We start from the raw sequence: 23,929 nt of genomic DNA on the forward strand, positions 1-23,929 counted from the left end.
GCACGTGCATATTCATACATACACATGCACACATAGAGAATAATGATACAAGTAAATTTTAAATTTAACACATTTTAATTAAAATTTTGGATCAACTTCTCAAATATAATAACTATACCTCGTCAGGCAGGTAAACTTTGTGAATATGGTATTGTCTCACATTCTTCTGTGCCCCCTGTAGATTTCAGCAGCTCTTAATAAATAGATTATTTCCTATTTAAAGATCTACAAATGGGCCAAGGGCGTAACTTGGTTGGTAGTGATTATCTGACATGCACTAAGTCAACGGTTTGATCTTCTAGCACCTCTTAAAATCAGGCGTGCTAGCTCACACCTGTAATCTCAGCACTGCGCAGGTGGAGACAGAAGGGTCAGAAGTTAAAGGTCATCCATCCTCTGCTATGTAGTGAGTTTAAGTATGAATAATACGATAGCAATTCATTCCCCACTTGTAAAATCTATCATAGCAAAATGCCTATATCTTAATATTTTAATTTCTTTCTGGCCAGATCCATTAACTGTGTTTGTTTACTCCCTAATTTGAAGACAACTTTAGAAAGTTTGAAAACCTCATGCTGTCCGTTTAGAAATAATTGGTTTTTTTTTAAAAAAAAAAAAAAAAAAGCGCCTCGAGCTCCCTACCAGAACATGACTCTCGAAAAGGATCTCCTTCATCCCTCTCCAGAAGCAGAAAAGAGGAAACACAAGAAAAAGCACCCGGTGCAGAGCCCCAATTCCTCCTTTATGGATGTGAAGTGTCCAGGACGCTATAAAATCATCACGGTCTTTAGCCATGCACAAACGGTAGTCTTGTGTGTTGGCTGCTCCACTGTCCTCTGTCAGCCCACAGGCGGAAAAGCAAGGCTGACAGAAGGATGCTCCTTCAGGAGGAAGCAGCACTAAAAAGCACCTGACTCAAGATGAGTGGGAACCATCCCAATAAACACATTTTGGATTTAAAAAAAAAAAAAAGCAACACCCCTTTGTTACACTTCAATGCTTGTGTCCTCTTCTTTTAAATATCTCAATTTATAATTTTGTTTAATCCTAATCTAATTCTTCAGATCCATAAAAATTAGCATATTTAATACTAAAAGAAAATTCCTTTTTAGTTCCTTTTATAATTTAAATCCTTATGGAGGCATGGTAAATTGAATGACTAGCAGCATTCAAACCAGAACTGAATTCAGCGATTCGAGTGTGGCTAGTAGGCAGAGAACTAGCTACAGGTAAGAGACCCGGAGATAGAGACAGCAGGAACACACAGGCACTGGCCCAGGGGTGAATGGACCCTACTCCTCATACTGGGTCACGTGGGGAGGTGCTTAGTCTTGCTGCAACTTGATCTGTCATGTTTTATTGATACTCAGGCGGGGCCTGTGCTTTCCTAAACAGAAATGAGGAGTATAGATTGGAAGTGGGAACACAGGGAGAATGGGGAGGGAGGGAGTGGGAGGAGAGGAGGGAAAGGAAACTGCAGCTGAGATGTAAAATAAATAAATTCATTAATAAAAAATCAAAGTTAGAGAACAGATAGGGATTTAGCTCAATGATAGAGCATGTGCTTAGCATGTGTGAGGCCCTAGGCTAAATCTCCCACACTAAAACCAAAATAAACAGAGTTTAGACAGCAGAAGAAAATGTGACTTGGTGCAGGAAAAGATATTCAAAATATTTAATTTATATGGCACAGTCAGCTATTTTGACTAAGCAGGAACCGGATCTGGAAGTCCCCTGCAGTGCCAGACATTAACCTGCCTGTTTGAGTTTGAACATTCAGAGGAGCCACGATTCATTGCACACAAATATTTCAGCATTTTAACAATTAGTTCATCTGTACCAGTGTGTCCTGGCTGAAAAACAAATCATATAACCATGTTGAGAGCTTGGGCTACAATACAGAAAATGAACAGAGTGTGGAGTGTTCAAGGAATGGAGTCTAGAATTTTACTTGAGTAAGAGGAAGCAGAGTCTGAATAGAGTCTTAGATCAACCCTTGCAGTGCACCTGGAACATTCCTTTAATGCAAAAGGAACAGCTGGTTCTGGCAAAATGTCTCCCGAGACAGAAAAGTAATTCTGATGCTCCTTCTTCAATTACTTTGAACAAAGTATCTCACTTCTATGAGACAGATTATCTGAAAAATGAGGTTCTGATCAGACTTACAGGGTGTTGGCCCCAGGGGGGGGTTCAAGTGAGATAAGAGTCATGAAAGGACTTTCAATTTTAGAAAATCAGATAGTGGCACAAAAGCAGAGTTCTGTCTTATAATCCTGGCCGCGTGCTCTTTGCCCTTAGTTGAACATTTGACAAGCCAAGTATATGACTAGTAATTTAATAGTAATAAAGTATATAATATAGTAAAATGAGTCTAAGGTTTATTCCTCATTTGACCTTTTCTTGGTTATAATGCTCTGGACTATATTTACTTCCTCTAGTATCTTTTGTTTTGCCCGCAATACCCCCCAATTCCAGTCATCTCTCCCAGTACTCTCTTCCTCCATCCTACCTCCACCTAATCCATCCTGTTCCCATCCCCACCTGCCCCCAGTCCACCCTCAATATCTATTCTATTTCCCCTTCCCAGTGATATTCATGCATTCTCCCTTGAGCCCTCCTTGTTACTTAACCTCTCTGCATCTGTGGATTGTAGCAGGATAATCCTTTACTTTACAGCTAATACCACGAATAAGTGAGTACATATAATGTTTCTTTCTAGATCTGAGTTACCTTACTCAGGATTTCTTTTTCTAGTTCCATCCATTTGCCTGCAGATTTCAATGTTGTTATTTTTTAAACAGCTGAAATATTCCCCATTGTATAATTGTACCACATTTTCTTTATCCATTCTTCAGTTGAGGGACATGTAGGTTGTTTTCAGTTTCTGGCTATTACGAATAAAGCTGCTATGAACATAGTCAAGCAAGTATCCTTATGGTAGGTTGGACCATCTTTGGGTAAATTCCAGGAGTGATATAGCTGGGTCTTAAGGTAGATAGAGTCCCAATTTTCTGGAAAACTGCCATATTGATTTCCAAAGTGGCTATACAAGTCTCCACTCCCACCATCAATAGAGGAGAGTTCCCCTCCTTCCACATTCTCGCCAGCATGAGCTGTCACTTGTTGTTTTGATCTTAGCCATTCTGACAGGTGTAAGATGAAATCTCAGAGCCATTTTGATTTACATTTCCCTGGTGGCTAAGGATGTTGAACATTTCTTCAAGTTCTTGGCCACTTGAGATTCCTCTGTTGAGAATTCTCTGTTTAGTTCTGTACTTCACTTTTTAATTGGATTATTTGGTTTGTTGTTATCTAGTTTATTGAGTTCTTTGTATATTTCAGATATATAAAGAAGTGGAGTTGGTGAAAATCTTTTCCCATTCTATTCACATTGTCCTTTGCCTTATAGAAGCTTTTTAGTTTCATACAGTCTCATTTATTGTCAATCTTAGTGCCTATGTATTGGTGTCCTGTTCAGAAAGTTGTCTCCTGTGGCAATACATTCAAAGCTATTCCCCACTTTCTCTTCTATTAGGTTCAACATATCTGGTTTTATGTTGAGTTCTTTGATCCACTTGTACTTGAGTTTTGTGAAGGGTAAATAGAGATTGCATTCTTCTACATGCTGACATCCAGTTAGACCAGCACCATTTGTTGAAGATGCCTTCTTTTTTCCATTGTATATTTCTGGCTTCTTTATCAAAAAGCAGGTAGCCATGGGTCTTTGATTCCAGTCCATTGATTAACCTATCTGTTTTTATGTCAATACCATGATGTTTTTATTTCTATAGGTCTGTAGTGCAGCTTAAAATCAGGGTTGGTGATACCTCCAAAAGTTCTTTTTATTGTACAGAATTGTTTTAGCTATCCTTATTTTGTTTTTGGTTTTTTTTTTTGTTTGTTTGTTTGTTTGTTTTACACATGAAGTTGAGTATTTTCTTTCAAGGTCTGTTTAAAACCAAGGAACTCAGCTGTGGCTCATCAGGTTAAAGCATTTGCTGTGCAAGCCTGACCATCTGGGTTAAATCCGTGGAAGCCATAGTGTTGCACAGGACTAAGCTATACTTGCTGCCATTTCCAGGTGTTCCATTGGGCCATCTCACAAAGACCACAACAGTGTTTGTTGACTGCTGGCATTCTCTCACAGAAGGAGAAGCTTGGAGGATTGTGGAATACTTGAGTATTCAGCCACCCCTCCCCAACCAGTTGTATCCGATTCTGCCCTAAATGTATATAGCCTCAAGGTTTCAGGGAAGGTCAGGTGGAGAAGGACCAGGGGAAGGGTCTCTGTCTACACAGCCATGAGGGAGTCATCATTCATGCTGAGTACAGACCTCTCAGTGTGGCTACTTTAAGGTTACCCATACTCATACTCATCCATTTCTCTATAAGTAAGTTTAATAAACCATTGGTTCCCCACAATAAACTGGTGGAGTCATGCCTCAGGTTGTTGTTGGGACTGTAGGAGGATGGAGTAGACTTTCTTATATGTTTTTATATTCGGGGAGACAGTCTATGTCTCCCCCAAAGGAAGGAATTTTAGCAACACTCCTAAAGGTGGAAGGAAATAATTGACTTCACAAAGCTGTCCTCTGACCTCCATACCCAAGCTGTGATATGCATGTGTCCCCCCATAATAATAAATTTTTTAAAATTAAAAAATGCAAGGAACTGAATCTCTGGCAATAGAAAAGGCAATATTACAAGTGCACAGTAAGTACCACAGATGAGTGAACTAAGCTATATACAGTAATTAATTTTTAAGCAGAGCAAGGATTATGGACAGAAGACAGTCTGTGACAGTTCCATAGAGAAACTCAGGGTTTTTCTCTGAGCATTGACTGGACTATGTCTCTTCAAAAGCTGTTGACATTTTATTTTTCAGAATCACAGCTGTTTCGATGAAATTTGGATCAAGCTTTCTTGTCTCTGAGGAAGCAGTTCATTTGGTTGTTTTGGTTTTGCAGTACCAGTGTTGTGCATGTTAGGCAAGAATTGCACCACTGGTAGATATTCCTGGTCTCCTTCCCACCTCCCTCTTTTAGACAGATTCTCACAATGTAGCTCAGGCTGAGCTGGAACTCTCTATTGTAGCACCGGCTAGCCTAGAATTGGTATCCTCTTGCCTCTGCCTGCTGGTACTGGGATTATAGGATTGCATCGGTGTGCCAGTTTGTATTTTGTAGTAATTAAAGAAAAATACTCAGGCTACACAGATTTCCGCAGTTAAGAGCAAGTACTGCTTTTGCAAAAGACCTGAGTTTGGTTCGAAGCTCCCACATCAGACAATTCACAACCACCTGTGACTCCAGCCCCCAGGGATTAACACCTAGCCTCCACATACCTGCACTCATATGCATATTCTAAAACAAAACAAAACAAAAAAAAACTTGAGAAATAGTGGCTTTCTCACAAAAATTTCCTATTGCTTCAAATGATAGGCAATGAAGTTTTATTGAGATATTCTTTTAATCTTCTTTTAATCCTGTCACAAAAGGAGTATGAAGTATGATTAAACTGAATTTCTGTTTTGGCTCCTGATTCCTGGTTTTCTGTCCTGTTCCTTTTGCCTATGTGTTCAACTAGCTAGTCACCAGAATTGGTGGTGGTGCTGTTTTGAACTGATGACTGCAGATCCTTTGCTGCTTCTTCCCTGAGAAGAGGAATCTAATTCCTCTCCCCTGAAATCTGGCTGTCCTTTAGTGCATCAAGAAATTGTAGCATAAATGACACTATTACTAGCTCCAAACCTAGCCTTTTGGAGCCCTGGACTGCTATGCAGGAAGCCAACCCTGAAACTACTCTCCTTAAGGAGGCCCAAGCCATATTAGAAATCACATTAGGCACACCACTGGCCATCTGCAGTGGGTTCCAGCCTTATATTCATCCAGGTTAAGACAATAGTCATAAGAGTGAAGCTGCTGAGATCTTCATTTGTAGTCCATCTGCTGTACAACAGCACTGAATGAATAGTACTAAATGAACATTTAGCTAAGTATCCCTTGAATTCATTTGTTAAAAAGGAATTAATAACCCATACCACTGGTTTTCATCCCCATTTTCTTTGTGTCTACAAAATAGTCTTAAGTTTTCTCTAACAAGTAAGCCAAATACTATGAATGGTATTAGGAGAGTTTTCTAGAGATATAGAACCAACAGAATTTACACACACAAACACACACACACACACACACACACACACACACACACACACACACACACACACACACACACAAAGTATGTGCTGCACAGATGCATTTTGGAGCAGTAAAGGACCAGGTTCTCAAAACAGCAAGTGGTACAGGTTAGCAGTTCCAATCCAGTGCTGAAATCCAAACCAAGCCCATACTGAATGACTGAAGAAGATGGAGTTTGTTGTCATAGATGGCAGCAAATAGAGACACATCACTCAAATACAAAGGAGCTTGCAGGCAATCATTTGTTGCTTTCTCCTAGCTTCCTTTTTCTGTTGAGTTGTCATTTGGAAGGTGTTGCCCATATTGAGTGGATCTTTCCTGCTCCCCCACTTACTCAACATCCCACAAGTTAATCCTCTCTGAAACGCCCCCCACCCACTCCCTACACACAGATACGTTTTACCAGTCTTAGAAATCTTGAAATCCAGCCATGGTGACATCAAGCACAGCTATCACACTGCCTTTACATCCTCCTGCTTTTGCAGACCAGAAGCACAGCACTATCATTAGTTCCAAAGTGTACCTCTCCTCTTAGAAAGACTACTTGTGGGTTTTTTTCCTGACATCTACACACATACACACACACACACACACACACACACAAAATGAGTTTATTGCCAAGGGCAGAGACAACTGATAAATAATTTCTGTCACATCTAGTTAATGGATAATCCACAATTTCTTGGCTCTAGAACTGTCATGTTAGGATATCTGGCATTATAGACCCATAACAGCAATCTCTAATATCTGCCTTTGTCCCAGAAATCCACAGCTACTCCATGTTCCCCAAACTTACTAAATCGTTTTCATTTTTTCTGTTCTTTGTGCCCCTGCCTGAAACAAATTTGCTTCAGAAACCCACAGGTTCAAGTCCAACCTAAAGCATTTCTCAATCTTAGTTATTTCTTCCTCTGATGCTTCTATGTTATGCTGTATATAACTTTGCTCTAGCCCAAGTAAGGCAATTTACATTTTTAAATGTTATTTAATTTTATTTTATGTACATTGGTGTTTTGTTGGCATTCATGTCTTCATGAGGGTGTCAGATCCCCTGGACCTGTAGTTACAGACAGTTGTGAACTACCATGTGGGTGCTGGGAATTGAACCTGGGTCCTCTGGAAGAATAGCCAGTTCTCTTAACTGATGATCCATCTCTTCAGCCTCACCAATTTACATTTTTAATGGAACTTTCTTCCTGAATTACAATGTGATAAGGACTAAATTTGTTTACTTGCTATAACATAAGATATTAAGTAGTCAGTTGATATTGAATGAATGAGAAAACAAGTGAAATTCCTTTCTTTAGCCAAAAGGAAAGCCTAAGTATTACTTCTAGATCTTAGGGCACAAGTCACCTCCTGAGAGGTCAAACAGCAACATCAAAATTTTTTATCTTGTTAAAGCTAAAATGTTGCTAACACATAGTGTTCACTTGCTGAGAATGCATAGCCAGTTGGTTTCTAATAAATCTAATTAGTTAGCCACTCCAATCACTTGATTTGTCTCCTCCTCCAGTCCCATCTGTACATAGGGCATTGTGCTTAACAGGTGTTATACATGGTGCTTGAACTTAAAAAAAAAAGAAAGAAAACCTTATAGTTTAAAGGTGAGAGATAAATCAAGAACCCATTCCTAACCCAGAAACAGACCTGGGTGGTTATTACAATAAAGATATATAATTAATTTATAGGATTAGAAGGAAACATATTGCCAGGTAATAGAAGAAATATCATAAATGTCTGGCATTTGAAACCAACTTTGAAGACTAGTGAAGAATATACAACAGGGGAGAAGGACCACCCGTGATGCTATAAGAGCACATGCAAGTCCCAAGACTGATAAATGAATACACTATTAGAGCATGTGGAATGTTTAAGCAATTGGTAAAAACTTGCTTACACTCTCACTAACCCATTGTTTTTCACAGCCTGCATCTCTGCAAATGAAACTTGAGTGCATATACTTTTCTCAGACTGTGTCAGTTAGTTTTCTCATTGCTGTGGTCAAATACCTGCCAGGAAGCAACAGTGTTCAGGGGATACAATCGGTCCGTCATGGTGGGGAAGGTGTGGTGGCTCTGAAGTGGCAGGAACTTAAACAGCTTCCTGTCTAGCCAGGAAGTAAAGAGACAAATGCTGATGCTCATCAGGAATTCTCAGCTTTCCTCTTTTATTCAGTCTTCCCACCCCATGGGCTGGCGCTGCCCCATTTAAGTTGAGTGCTTCCTCATTAATTATCTCTATAAATGCTGTCGCAGAAATGCCCCAAAATGTGTCTCCTAGATGATTCTAAATCCAGTCAGGCACTCAAGTAACAATGGATATCAACCATCACAGTTACCTATTTTTATGTGCAAGTGTTAAACGGGTTAGTAAGAATGCATCAGTCTTTCAATCAATACTTAATGTTTCCTGAATATCTTGAGGTTAAATGAACATCTAGGCTCACCTACCATATTCTTGGTCAGTTTTTTTTTCTATCAAGAAATAATCATACATTTTAAATAAAATCTGTTTAACAGTAGGGCTCTGGAAATAAAAAGACATGAGCGCATGTGTAGTGTGTGTGTGTGTGTGTGTGTGTTGATCATTTCATCTGTAACAGAAATTATTATACCCACTACAGAACTAAAAGTAATCCCTATACTTTTCTCCGGGTATTTAAAAAAAATATTTTTAGATTTAGATTTATTTATTATTTTATGTATATGAGTATTTTTGCCTACATATTTGTATATATGTATATCACATGTGTGTCTGGTACCTTCAGAGGTCAGAAGAGGGTCTCTGAAACTGGAGTAACAGATGATTGTGAGCCACCATGTGGGTTCTAGGAACCAAACCACGGTCTATGCCAGAGCAACGAGTACTCTTCCTTCCAGCCTCTGGAATTTCTAATGTTCAGAACAAGTAGGTTATTTGGCATTTTTCAGTAACATGATGACTGTTATGTGACAAAGTAGGTGGTTAAATCTGATGCTTATGCTTGTTAGGATAGAATAGTAACTGTTCTGCTTCTGGCTGCTTTTTGGATGCTACTATTAGAAACTGCATTGCCTAGTAGTTACCTTATTGAATAAGCATTGTTGTAGCTTGCATTTCAGGCAGTGAATTTTGCAGAAATAAACTTAATTGTATACTTTAGCCATTTATTTTACCATAAGACCTTCAATGCTTTGATATACAAAGTTTTTTGTGGTTGCTTTATAATTTTTTCCTAAGTACACTGAGGGAGAAGCAAATAATTCACTTGCCTAGCTCTTGAAATGTTAAGGGGAAAGGTTACTGTGTTTTGCAGTTCTCACATTTGAAACATATCTTTGTCTTACTCCTTTTGTGACAGAAATATTTGCCACTCTTGGATGTCATAAAGATACAAGGGGTATTTTTTATTGTAAGCATGGAAAAGTATAAATTTTCTTTCCTAGCTAGCTCTTTCCCATCCATCTTGGGATATAAGGTCAGATTCTTAGGTTACAGACAACTAGTTATAATGGAAAGATAAAACTGAATTTGAATGATGACTTTACTACTGACTAGCTTTGTACATGTCCCATGAGGTTGCAGTATACAGTAAATGAAATGACATATGAAGAACCTAATCCATACTAGTGCTTAATAAATAGTAGTTAGCCTCTATAGACATAGATGATTTGAGCTATGTGTGTTTTATAAGGAAACATCAAAGATTTTTTTGCTTTTCATATTCTTTACATATTCTTTTTTTTTTTTTTTTTTTTTTTTTTTGGTTTTTCAAGACAGGGTTTCCCTGTGGCTTTGGAGGCTGTCCTGGAATTAGCTCTTGTAGACCAGGCTGGTCTCGAACTCACAGAGATCCGTCTGCTTCTGCCTCCCGAGTGCTGGTATTAAAGGCGTGTGCCACCAACACCGGCTCTTTACATATTCTCATAAAGAGAAAACTCCAAAGAGCTGAAAATGATTTAATTATTTCTCTTTGGGGGCACTCATTTTAGAAATGAAGGCAAAGATGTGGAAACAATAACAGCACATGTATGAATGTAACTTTTTTAATTAACATCAAAGCAAAGCAAATTAAGATCAGAATACGATCTAATAGACTGGCAGAAATTGGAGATCAGCAAAAAACAAAAAAAAGAATCAGTGATTCTACTGTTAGCTTGGACTTAGTTCAACTCATTAAGATCCTACTCCTTCCTTGTAGAAACAAGTCAGCACAACCACTTGGTGTTCTTTTCTAAAGTTGAATCTTTATCTTATAACTGAATAGCTTCACTTGTTGGTATATATTCTGTTGACTCTTCTGCATATAGACTAGAAGAAAGTGGAAGAATATGGCTAGCAATGTTACGTTGTCAAAAAATTGTAAATAATCTAGTCTAAGAATTAATAAATTTTGACATAATTACATAAATGAACCTATGAATTTCCCAGTAAAAATACATGAGGTGAAGCTATATGTAATAAGTAATATGAATCTAATGGAAATGATAGTTAGTTTTTAAAGAGCAAATGCCCAGCATGTTCAAAGCCCTAGGCCTGATCCCCACATTCTTAAAAAGCAAACAAATACTTATTGGCAAGCATACATACATTGTAATAAAATTTGAAGCCATTAGACAGTCAATGTAAATGATACATTAAGAATATAGTCATGAACCAGCAAGATGGCTCAATAGAAAAAGCAGCTTTCCTTCAAGACTTTCCTCCAACCATCGGGTTGGATGTGGTGACTCACACCTGTAACCTCAGCATTTGAGACTAGCTGAAATAAGAGGATATCTGTGCCTTCTAGGCCAGTCTGAACTATAGAGCAAGACTGTATCTCAATAAAAGTGAAAAGAAAAAGAATAGGTTGATGGATGGGCAGAATGAATAGATAGATGATGAAACAGAGGAAAATGTTAATGATAAAATCTAAATGGTGGATATAGAGGTTTACTTTATGGCATTTTAACTTTTCTATGTATTTGAGATATTCTTACAATAAAATTAGGTGGAAAATAAGAGTATTATAAACTTTAGCATAATAGTTGCATCATGAACACAGACAGAAATCAGAAATAAATAAGGATACAAGGTATTGGATACTATTCTGGCTCTTAAGTAGAATAGTGTTCATTTTACTACTTTACTCCATTACTTAAATATGTTAAAGTAGTCTTCATTATATATTTCATATAATAAAAATGTGAGAGGAATACATCAGAATTTGAGAGATATTTAAGCAGTAATGATAATGAAGCACTATTTATTAAATTATTTCACAAGAAATCATGTCTATCAAATTCTTTGGGCACATCATGTGTCCTTGTTCATGTGTATGTGTCTGTGTGTTTCTGTGTGCTCATGCATATGTACATGCAAGTCCAAGTGTACCTGTGTGTGGTGGGCAGAATTTGATGTAGGAATCCTCCTTTATCACTTCTCCACTTTGTTCTGAGACTGAGTCCCCTGTTGAACCTGAAGCCTACTGGTTTTCTAGACTGGCTAGCAAGGTCTGAAGACCCACCTGCCTCTGCCTCCTGAGTGCTAAGATAAAGGGTATGTGCCACTACAGTGAACCCTTAATTCTCATTTTTGTAAGCTTTCCAGGCTCTGTGTATTTTTCCATTCAGTTCTTTTTCATTTTAACACCTTCTTTTTATGAGTTCTTAAAGACTGTATCTTCTGATCCTAAAACCTATTCTACAGCAAAGGACAGCACTAGGACACCTCCATCTAGGAATAGAATCTCTTCAGTGTTCTTTCTTTAGCAAAAACAATAGCAATGATTAAATTAAAATCAATATTAAGAATAACATAGGAATAAACAGTAAGAGTTGTCCATGACACAGAATCAACTAAGCAGGGCTCATAGGGCCTCACAGAAACTGAAGCTACAAACATGGACCCTGTGTGGGTCTGAGCTAGGTCCTCTGCATATACTTTATTATTGTGTAGCTTGGTGTTCTTGGTATTTAGTGGCAGTAAAGGGGGGTGGGATCTCTGACTCTTTTACCTGACATGGGACCCTTTTCCTCCTGCTGGGTAGCCATCATGTTGATGTTACTGGTGATTTTCCATAAGCACTTGGAATGTTTGCACATTGTTTAGGTTGCTCTTTGTGGATCAGAATCATAGGTCATTTTGATAATGTTTGTTAATGGAAATATGATGAGTACTAATTTTAAAGTTGCATAACAATATGGAATGTAATTGGTGTTCAGAGGTAATTATTTTAATGAGTAACACTTTGTTTTCAGTGAAATTTGTTTGTAAACTGCTGCTGATATTTCTTTCAGGAATATATTTTAGTGTTGTCAGTCTCTTCATTTAGAGTAAATCATCTTTTATGAAGAAAACTTAGTTTAAATGCAGATCAATATGGATGACTTATCTCTGCATAAAAGGGTTAGTGATGAGACCATTTTAATTTTTTTCAATTTCTGTTTATACAGGAGGCTGACAGTGGGGAGGAGGAATGCCGGTCACAGCCCAGGAGGTATGTTTGTTCATTTCATCTTATGGCGTTTATGTTGTTATATCTTTTGCCTAAGTGTTTTTTAGTCTTGCTGAATTAGTTTGTCCTGGTTTTACAAAATGGTCCATGGATACTTAAAAAAAAAGGAACTGCTGCTTTATGCAGTGACTCCCATCTGTAAATCTCAGCACTCAGGAGGCTGAAACAGATCAATGGGCTACTTAGCCAGATTCTATCTCAAAAGCAAACAAACAGGGTTGGAGAGATGGCTCAGTGTTTGTTGCTCTTCTAGAGGACCCAAGTTCAATTTCTAGCACCCAAGGGGTAGCTCACAGCTACCTGTAATTTCAGCTCCAGGGTATCTAAGGCATTTTTCTGTTCTCTGTGGGCACCCACACACATGTGGTATGGCGCACACACACATACATACACACACACACACACACACACACACACACACACACACACACCAACAAATAAAATCTTTTTTAAAAAAATCTAGATAGGAGCATGAGAGATGACTTGGTGGTTAAGATCATTGACCGCTCTTGCAGAGAACCCAGATTCAATCCCCAGAGCCACATAATGGCTTATAATGGTCTATAACTCTAGTCCCAGGGCATCCAACACCCTCTTCTGGCCTCTGAGAGCACCAGGCACTTACATTACACAAACATATATGCAGACAAAACTCATACACAATTAAAGCTTTTTACACTTAAAAAATATTTTTAAAACTAGATGCATACTATTTTAAAGATAAATAAGTGGAACTGCTTTAAGAATCCATTTACTAATTCAAAAGGATTTCAAATGGCAGATTGGTTTTTAGTGGTATGGGAGGCTAGTTTGGCCTCACTTTTCACCAAGTCTCTTGTGAACTGGAGATGTATCTCAGTTGATAGAGTGCTTGCTTAGCATGCTCAAAATCCTGGATTTGATTCGATGGCACTTCTTCTTTTTTTTTTTTTTTTTTTTTAATGCCTTAACATTTTTTAAATTTTTTTGCAGATTTTTTTATTTGAATTAGAAACAAGATTGTTTTACATGTCAATCCCAGTTCCCTCTCCCTTCCCTCCTCCCCTAACACCCCCTCCCCCAACTAAACCCCTACCTGTTCACATATCCTTTCTGCTCCCCCTGGAGGGTGAGGCCTTCCATAGGGTGTCATCAGAGTCTATTGTGTCCTTTGAGATAGGGCCTAGACCTACCCCACCCCCCACCCCCGTGTGTCTTGGCTCAGGGAGTATCCCTCTATGTGGAATGGGCTCCTAAAGTCCACACTTATGCTAGGGATAAGTACTGAACTTCTACAGGAGGTCCCATAGATTTCCGAGGTTTCCTCACTGAAACCCATGTTCCTGGGGTCTGGATCAGTCCCATGCTGTCACTAGCACTTCTTAAACCAGACATTGGTGGTCTGTATCTGTAATTGAAGCACTCAGGAAGTAGAGGTGAGATGATCAGAAGTTCAAGGTCATTCTTGTTTAGATAGATAGTTTGAAGCTAGCCTATGCCACAAAGGGAACCTCTGTCTAGTAAGTTCTAGTCAATTATGTGTTTATATCCTCTAAAGTCAATCAAATGATGAGCCATTCTGAGTGATATATACAAGGAATATAATAAGCATGCTTATTATAAAGACACTAACCAACTAAAGGGAGTTTTATTCAACCATCAAGAATAAAACTATGTCCTTTATCAAAACAATGCATGAACTGGAAATATTCATGTTAAGCCAGATAAGCTAGATGTAGAAAGACTGTCTCATGTTCTGTATATGTGGAATCTAGATTTTAAAAATAAAACATTAAGGTAGAAGGAAGAGTGTTTGAGAAGAAGAAGAGAACAAATAGGAGGGTGGAGCAGGGACCAAAGGAAGGAATATAATCAAAGAAAGTTATTTAAATGTATGAACTATAATAATGAAAACAGTTGTCCTGTTCAATTAGTGTATGCTAAAATAAAGAAATGGAAATAAAAGTTATCAGGTATTGTTACTGCTAACATACCATAACTTAAAAGTGTAGTTCCTTTTTTTGAGTAACTGAGGTTATTGACAACATTTTTTCTGTCGCAACTAACATATAAATTTCAGCTTAAAGCTTGATTTCTCACTTTATTAGGGAAGATTTGACCATCAAATCTCATCTTGTATAAGTCTAGGAGATAGGAACTCAGTAGACATTTTACCAGAAGCATTGTAAACATTACTCTCACTAAAGTTTTAAAAAGAATCCAAAGATTCTTATATTTCCTTATAGATCCAATCGAAAGATCGAAAGATCTCTGGATATTAACTTGAGATTACTCAAGCTTTATATGTGGTGTTGGAATTCACTGGAGTATTCAGAATGTAGTTAGAAATTGTACTGGTTTAAGAAAATGGCAGTAGTAAATTCTCCTCTAAGATCTAGGACCTCACTAGCCACAGGCAGTGGGCTGGATGTTTCCAGTACCAAGCAAGAGTCCCCTACTGTTGAGTGGGCCTTAAATCCTATTAGACAGTTATGGTTACCACCAAGATATAGGTGCCATTGTTACATCTTTAGGGATTTCTTAATGTACTAGTCATTGTGTGGTTCATAGTATCATAACTGGATAGAACTCCTGATTACTTTCTTTTCTTGGCAGCTCACATAGCACCTTCCAGGACTATGAAAGCTAGTCCTCAGGGAGGAGGCTTTTGTGTTATATCCAGCTCCATTCCTTTGAGTCATGTATGTGGAACTACCTTCAACTTCTAGGAGGCAACCAAGAGCAATAACAATACGCTGTAGTGTTTTGGGGTGATGGGGGATGTCCTTCTGAATATATGTTTCTCTTATTGGTTGATGAATGAAACACTGATTGGCCAGTAGCCAGGCGGGAAGTATAGGCAGGCGAGGAAACAAGGAGAATTCTGGGGAGAGGATGCAGAGAGAGTTTGAGGGAGAGATGCCATGTAGCTGCTGAAGGAGTAACATGGTGGAGCCTTTTCTGGTAAGATAAGGCCATGCAGAAATAGATAGATTAATAGTTATGGGTTAATAATTGAAAGAGAGCTAGCCAGTAAGAAGCCTAAGCTATCAGCCAAACAGTTTATAAATAAATCTCTGTGTGTTTATTTGGGGCAAAGCAGCTGTGGGACCAGGCCAGAAAAGAAACCCCGTCTACATTGGGGTCTCTTGAACTCCCCTTACCAGCAACTCAAAAGAAGGTTTCTCATGCCTAATATTGGGTGTTTTGATAGTCTATGGCTCTTGGGGGGAACATTATCACCCCAAGTGGCATAACCTCATTCAAATTATATACTCCATTCATTGCATTCCATTTTCTGTTGCATTTAATTCCAGATGTAAATTTTTCTGCTTGCAAATCAATCCCTTTTCTATTTTGGCTTCTGTTGAAGTCCACAAACATATTAACCATCAAATCAGTAATGTTTGTCACACCCCTGATAGTGTCTTCCAAACATATTATATGTGTGTACATGTACGTATAGATACATATCATACATCATATATTATATATCATATAAACAGGATAAGAATTAATCTTTAGGTGCTGGGGATAATAGAATTGGCATATTTCTTGGTACATTTTCTCAGTATGGCATGCCCATCTTATTTCTCCCTATGTCTGCTGACAACTCCTTACTCTGACCTTCACCCAGAATTCGCAGTTTTGTTCTCCCACCTAACCTTATCCTATTCAGCTATTGGCCAGTCAACTTGTTTATTAAACCAACCATAGTGACATATATTCACACAGTATAAAGGAATATTCCACAAATAGAACAAAAACTATTGTAAATGTGATCTGACAGTTTAATCATAATCTTTTATTTTTAATTTTGAAATAATCTAATTAGGAAAAAAATTATAAATATAGTTCAAGGAACTTCTTCCTGATAACTTGACATGCTTTGTCCTCCTCCCTTTTCTGTTTTAGGAAACAGTGATGGTGCTAACCTTTCATAGAGAAGCCAGATATTTATTATGCTTCTTATAGGAGAGATGATGGGTAGATTGATGAATATAGGGATGGATGGGTGGATAGACAGATTTCCTATTAGAAGTAAAACACATATATAAGATAGAAGAAGATTTGGGTTTTAAAAAACTAGAATTTTCAAATTATTGATAACTGGCTATGACTGATGACACTGAAGTTGCTGCTGGCCGTCTGAAGCTTGGTGGTATCTTGCTGTGGTTCCTCCTGTCCAAAGTAGAGAATCTGCTCTTTGGAAATGTTTGGGTATGGCCACCAGGGGGTATCTTGAGCTGTCTCCCTCATCCTCTCACACACTAAGGTGGTAAGTGTACATTTTTAAAGGCTCTTTTCTTAGCCTTAAAAGCAGTAGGAATTTCCAATGAAGGGCTTTGTTTCAGAAGGCATTCACTAATCTCTATCACCTGGCATTTTCTACATGTAGTGGACTGTCTTATTATCAGGGCCATTGTAGGAACTATATACTCCAGAGTATAAAAAGATCTGAAGTAGAATTCTTCCTTCACTAGAAGGCAAAAGTAGAATTGTTTTACCTCTCTTTCCATTTTAGGAAACAGAGTGATGATATTAACGTTTCATAGAGAAACCAAATATTTGTTGTCTTTCTAACAAGAGAGATTATGGGTAGTTTGATCGATGTAGGAATAGGTGGTTGGATAGACAGATCTCCTATTAAAAGTAAAACAATCGGGCTGCAGTCCAGCTAATCCAACAATAGCTAGCTGTGAATGAAAAGTCCAAGAATCTAGTAGCTGCTCAGTCCCACAAGTCTGGGTGTCTCAGCTGGTCTTTTGAATATGCTGGAATCCCAAAGAAGTAGGCTGCAATGCCAGTTAAGGAATGAATGTGCTATCAAGGTGAGGACAAGCAGGCAAAGAGCAAAAGCTTCCTTTTTCTATGTCCTTATATATAGACTTCCAGAAGAAGGTATGCCTATATTAAAGGCATGTCTCCCTGCCTTAGATTTGAATTAGAAGCAAGTGACTTCCAGCCATAAGATTGGGATCAAAGAAGTATGTCTTCCCACCTTAAGATCTGGATCAAAGGTGTGTGGCTTCCTACCTGAGAGGTCTGGACTAGAAGAGGATTTACCTACTTTAAAGCAAGCAGAAAAATCTCTTGCAGATGTGCCCTCCATTTCTGGATTGTAGTTCATTCCAGATATAGTCAAGTTGACAACCAAGAATAGCAAATGATCAAAAGCAAGTTGGGGAAGAAAGAGTTTATTTGGTCTACACTTCCATAATCCATCACTGAAGGAAGTCAAGACAAGACAGGAACTCAAACAGGGTGGAAACCTGAAAACAGGAACTGATGCAGAAGCTATGGGGTACGGGGGTGACACTTTCTGATTTGCTCCCCATGTCTTGCTCAGCCTGCTTTCTCTTCCCACCTACCCAAGACAGGGTTTCTCTCTGTGGCTTTGGATGCTGTCCTGTTACTAGCTCTTGTAGACCAGGCTGGTCTTGAACTCCCAGAGATCCACCTGTCTCTGCCTCCCGAGTGCTGGGATTAAAGGCGTGCACCAGCAACGCCCGGCTCAGCCTGCTTTCTTATAGGCCCTCCCACATCAGTCGCTAATTAATGAAAATGCTGTACAGTCTTGCTTACAGTCCAATCTTATGAAGGCATTTTCTCAATTAGAGTTCCCTCCTTCCAGATAACTAGCCTGTGTCAAGTTGACATAAAATTAGCCAGCACACTATCTAATTAGATAAGATTCCAAATCTACAAGTGTTGGGTTTTTATATGCATACAAAGAAGTCGTCATAGAAAGTCTACATGCCCAGCAGTGTAAATGAAAAATCAATGAAGAGACCAGATTATAGTTCTGTATAACCTCAGCCATGTAAATTACATGGTCCTCAATTATAAATGAGAATTCCATCTGCATATCTATCCTTATAGGGTTTCTGTGAGTTAAAATAAATATAGGAAACTTTAATAAATAATAAGCACCCAACACTCTGGACGTTGGTGGCGCACGCTTTTAATCCCAGCACTGGGGAGGCAGAGGCAGGTGGATCTCTGTGAGTTCGAGGCCAGCCTGGTCTCCAGAGCAAGTGCCAGGCTCCAAAGCTACACAGAGAAACCCTGTCTCGAAAAACCAAAAAAAAAAAAAAAAAAAAAAGCACCCAACATCAAGTCGGAGATGTAAGGTGATAGCATTTTTACTATGTGTCTGAATTGGTTTCCACTTCCATAAACTGGCATCCCAGTTTCTGTAACTTTGTGCTGTGACTGAACCTCTGATCTCATCCGATGCTAAGACCATTTACTAAGGAAAAGCAAGAGAACAAATTGTGACACTTGAGAATATAAAGCAGTAAATGTTTAGTACAAATCTAGCATTAAATTAGAAATGAAAAATTATTATTTCTGAATCAGTAGGTCAAATCTGTTTTACTCTAGGTTATTACCAAAGTGACAGCCATTGGATGCCTTTTGAAAAGTTTTGTTTAAAAGAACTAATCATGACTCATTCAGTGGATATTTATTATAAAAGATTCATGCATTTGATCTGTTACTGCTGTTCCATGGTCCTAAGGCAGAGGAACATATTAATAAACATAACTGCCAGACTGTTCTAGAGTTAAATTTTCACTGAGAATTTCCTCCAGTTAAGCAGCCATATGAGAGATAAAAAAGGGACCCAACCTAACCCAGCCCTAAAACAGCTGTTCTGTTGACATACCAAACAAAGGTCAGGAAATTGAGAAACTCTTTGAAACACATAAGTGTTTGTAACCTACTTGTGCTTGTCACAGCCCTTGCCTCTCTGTGCAAGGCTTCTTAGCTCATACTCTCACAGACCCTCTGCTTCTCTTTCACAGCACATCCAGTACTGACTCTATACATTCTATTGGTCTTATTAAAATTGTGTGAGGTCAGGGACAGTCTCTGTCCTGTTCATGATTATGTCCTTGAATTTGGACACCTAGAATGCATATCCCATAGCTGCTCATCTATTTTCAGACTTTGGAAAAATAGTTTTTAAGCTTCTTTGAGAACCTTACCTCAACAACATAATAAAAATCTTTTATAAGGAAAGTAATAAAGTCAAAGTACTTATTCTTATAATATTTCAGTCAATAGTTACTAGCATTATTCCTTTTAATTTTTATTTGTTATGTATTATTTGTTTTGAGACTGGATCTCTCTATGTAGCCCTGGCTATACTCAAAACCTCTATGTAACCCAGGCTGGCCTGGAACTCACAGAGATCCACCTGTCTCTGCCTACTGCTGGAATTAAAGGCATGTGCCACCAAGCCCAGCCATTCCTTTTTTAAAAAAGTAAAAAGCCAATTATGGGGACTGGAGAGATGGCTCAGCAGTTAAAGAGTACATATTACTTTTCCAGAATACCCAAGCTCAGTTCCCAACACTCACATCCAGCAAGGAACTACCTGGAATTCCAGCTCCAAGGGATCTGATTCCTTCTGGCTTCCTCAGGTGCATGTGTGTATGCATGCATTCGCAGCGCGCACACACACACACACACACACACACACACACACACACTGATAATAAAGATAAATGTTAAGATTTTATTGTTGTGTGTATAATGTGGTGTGAGTGTGCCTGTAGCGTGGTGTGTACATGTAGAGATCAGAGGACAACTCTGTGAGTTCCGTCTCTCCTCCCACCTTCCATGTGGCCTTCAGAGGTGGAACTCAGGTTGTCAGCCTTGAGCAACAGACACTTGACCTGTATTATTTCTTTTCTATTTTGTTTTGTTGTTTTTCTGAGACAAGGTTTCTCTGTGTAGCCACTCTGTGGACCAGCCTGGCCTCAAACTCACAGAGATCCATCTGCCTCTGCCTCTGCCTCCTGAGTGCTGGGATGAAAGGTGTGCACCAATACTGCCCAGCTGTTGTTTCTTTTTGTAATTATAAAAGGAATTCTTCCAAAACTATCAATGTCTACAAAAACAAATCTTTGCATTACATAGTTTATAAATCTTCCAACAACCTCACTTGACTCATAACCCTCCTACGTCTATCTCCTAAATGCTGCAATTATAGCCATATGCAACCATGAACTTCAACACTCTTTATAAAGGGGTCTTGCAATGTTTTAACCATGCACCTTGGGGTAATGATAAGAAAGGGAGCAACGTCCTGCAAAGTACAAATGTATAAGAATTATGCTGTTTATGGAGAACATGGAGTATTTGGTGGGCTGTTTCTTCATCTGCCTAATGTTTTCCCCCTGCTTTATTGTAAGCTATGTTTTATATTTAACTGTATATTCTCAACCATAACACAATACCTAGAAGAGTTGGCACTCATTAGATATAATCTTGTTTACCTATATGTAAAGCATGAAAAAAGAAATATATATATATATGTATATATATGCATGTATATATATAATGCTCAAATGCAAAATCATGTTTGAAAGAATCTTTGAAAGCCCTGTTTTGAAGATTCAATATAAGAAATTCAAATTCTATGTTCTAGATGTCCCTTTTTATTACTATAGGATTGTTTTATAAATTCTCTCATGTCTGTATGAAAATATAAGCAGCATTACATATACATATATACATATAGCTATAGATATGATCAGTGATTTAGTTTGTTAGTCTACAGCTGTCCTTTGGATTAAAAGAGGGAGGAGGTCTTTAGGAAAAACATGATTACCTTTTGTTTCTATTTGTCTATTTTTAAGTTTTGAATTCTTGTGGAGATAAGAGCTTAATGTTTGTATATACCTATCATTCTGACACTGTTGCCCAGTGTGGTGGTTTTCATGGAAATGTCCTCCATATGTTCAGAGGTTTTAATACTTAGTCCTTAGTTAGTGGCACTGTTTTGTGGGTTTAGGAGGGGTGGCCTTGCTGGAGGAAGCATATCATCCCAGGCGAGCTTTGAGCCTCCTCCATTCCCAGGGTACTCTCCTTGCTTCCAGATTGCAGTTCAAAATGTAAGCCCTTAACTTCTGCTCCAGCCCCAGCGTCTGCTGCTTGCTTCCAGTATTGCTGGCCATTACAGACTCTTATCCTCTAGAACTATTAAGCCAAATAAATCCTTCTTTCTACAGTTGGTCATGATGTTTGGTCACAGAAACAGAAGAGTAACTAACTAATACACCCAAGTTAATCCATTATCAATATGAAACTTCGGTGGTGAAGGGGCTGCCGAAAAATCAGGCACCTTTATACAAGCTAAAAAAAGCCAGAGTAAAGTGTGTGTGTGTGTGTGTGTGTGTGTGTGTGTGTGTGTGTGTGTGTGTGTGCATGTGCGCACACGCACATGTGTACATACATGCAGGAATGCACTTCAGATCCCCTGGAATTGGAGTTACAAGGAGTTGTAAGCTGGGAACCAAACTTGGGCCATCTGTAAGAACAGTACATGCTTTTAACTGCTGAGCCATTTCGCTCCAGCTCTTAAGGTTCCTTCAAGCAGGGATTGTATTTTACAAAGAAAGCCTAATTTCTAGCACAAATACAAAATACTTGTATGCTTTTGCTTTTTTCTGAGAGATGAAGTGTCTTTTTAAAAGAATTAATTTTTGTGAGGTGCACTTCTTTGATTCCAGCACTCAGGAGGTAGAGACAGGTGGAACTCTATGAGTTTGGAACCTGTCCTGGAACCTAGTTCCAAGACAGCCAGGGATATACAGAGAGACCCTGTCTCAAAAAACCAGAGAGAGACAGAGACAGAGACACACAGAGAGACAGAGACAGAGAGAAGAGAGTTAGAGAGTTGTATTGAAGAGATAAGAGTATATCGATGCTCTCCCAGTGGACCAAATTTGGTTCCCATTACCCACAACAGGAGGCTCCCAACTGTCCATAACTGTAGCTCTAGAGGATCCAGTGTCTCTAGCTTCTGCAGGTATGTGCACATACCCACATGCAGGCACACCTAGGCATATTTTAAAATAATAAAAATAAATCTTATAAAAATTGTGTTGAGGCAATAATAGCTCTCATTTCCCAAGGTGAAATTACTATTTTTAACTCAACACAATCTCTTTCTTTGAAAGTATTCTGTTTGTTTTATTTTGGAGGAGGTTTTTCTTTTCGTTTTTTATTTTAGGAGACAAGGTCTTGCTGTGTAGCTCTGACTGGCCTGGAACTTTCCTTGTAAACCAGGCTGACCTCAAATTCTCAGTGATCACTTTGATTTTGCTTCCTAAATGCTGGGAGTACAAGCATATGCCACTATGCCCTGCAACAACTTTTTGAAAGCCTGAGTGCTATAACAACATTCAACCTTGGTTTTCTCTCAATGTGAAAATTCCAATTACAAAATTTAATTATTATTAAATTAGATTGCTTAAGAGTAAAGTATTTTATAAACAAATAATAAAAATGTAATTCCCAGTGATGTGGTACCTTTAAGATGCAACCAAAACAGAAATGCTCCTTTGGCTTCTACTTAAGGTATAAATAGTAAACCAATATGAAAATATTTAAAATAGTAAAGTAGTACTATACAAATGATTTTATCATCCCTTCTTAATCCTTCAAAGTTATTGCAGTTGAGTGCTGTGAGCCAAGCTGACAATAAGAACAAGGCCAAAGCCTTTAAGCACAGCACTCAGGAGGCAGAGACAGGCAGATCTCTATGAGTGAAGGCCAGCCTGATCTATAAAGCAAGGTAATTTAACATACAGAGAAACTCTATCTGAAAATAAATAAATAAAAAGAACAAGGTCAAAGACATTCATTAATTGATTTTTAAAAAACGGATGCACTTTATACTACGCAAGCAATAAATAAAGCACTTATTAGGGTTGCTCATGAACCAGAAACCATTTTCCAGTATTGGGTTTTATCATTATTTATTAAATAATGATAATTTATTATCATTTATTAAATAACATAAGACAAGAGCTCAAACAGTAATTAAACTATCAAACCTAATTATTGTTTTCCAGTAGCAAACTAGTTCCTTAAATATCTGAAACCAGCTAATACCCTTTCTCACTAAGACTCAGACAAAATAGAAATAGAGTTGGGGTTTTTTTTCCCCTAGTATTTTTGTTTTGAGAGAGGGCCCACTTTCAACACAGGGTAGCTTGAACTCACGGAGATCTTCCTGCCTCAACCTCCCCAGTAGTGGGGTTGTAGATGTCTAGCCATTATTTCCAGTTCACTTCTCCAGCATATTGTTTGAAAATCTTAAAACATGCAAACAAATTAAATGAATTATATACAAACACCAAGAAGACAACCTCTAGGTTCTACAATTGACATTTTGCTATATTGGATTGTTTACATATCTACCCACCTATCCATCCCTGAACCACAGGGGGGTTTGGGGCTTTTTATAAAGCAT

The 23,929-nt window shown here is 38.3% G+C and overlaps 2 protein-coding genes across 4 annotated transcripts in view; both read left to right on the forward strand.

Moving 5' to 3' along the window:
- Ssh2 (slingshot protein phosphatase 2) overlaps window positions 1–23,929 on the forward strand; it is a 254,071-nt gene that overhangs the window by 94,797 nt on the left and 135,345 nt on the right. For all 3 annotated transcript variants that reach the window (XM_027426677.2, XM_027426681.2, XM_027426676.2), the window contains one exon: window positions 12,617–12,660. In XM_027426677.2, coding sequence (XP_027282478.1) covers window positions 12,617–12,660 — 44 coding nt within the window. The remainder of the gene's footprint in view (window positions 1–12,616; window positions 12,661–23,929) is intronic.
- Window positions 634–979, forward strand: LOC100755284 (40S ribosomal protein S27-like). Its single transcript, XM_027426683.2, has one exon. The coding sequence runs from the start codon at window positions 649–651 to the stop codon at window positions 901–903; it is 255 nt and encodes an 84-aa protein (XP_027282484.1). The 5' UTR covers window positions 634–648; the 3' UTR covers window positions 904–979.

This window comes from Cricetulus griseus, chromosome 7 (genome assembly GCF_003668045.3).
Source record: "Cricetulus griseus strain 17A/GY chromosome 7, alternate assembly CriGri-PICRH-1.0, whole genome shotgun sequence".
Taxonomy (NCBI): Eukaryota; Metazoa; Chordata; class Mammalia; order Rodentia; family Cricetidae; genus Cricetulus; species Cricetulus griseus.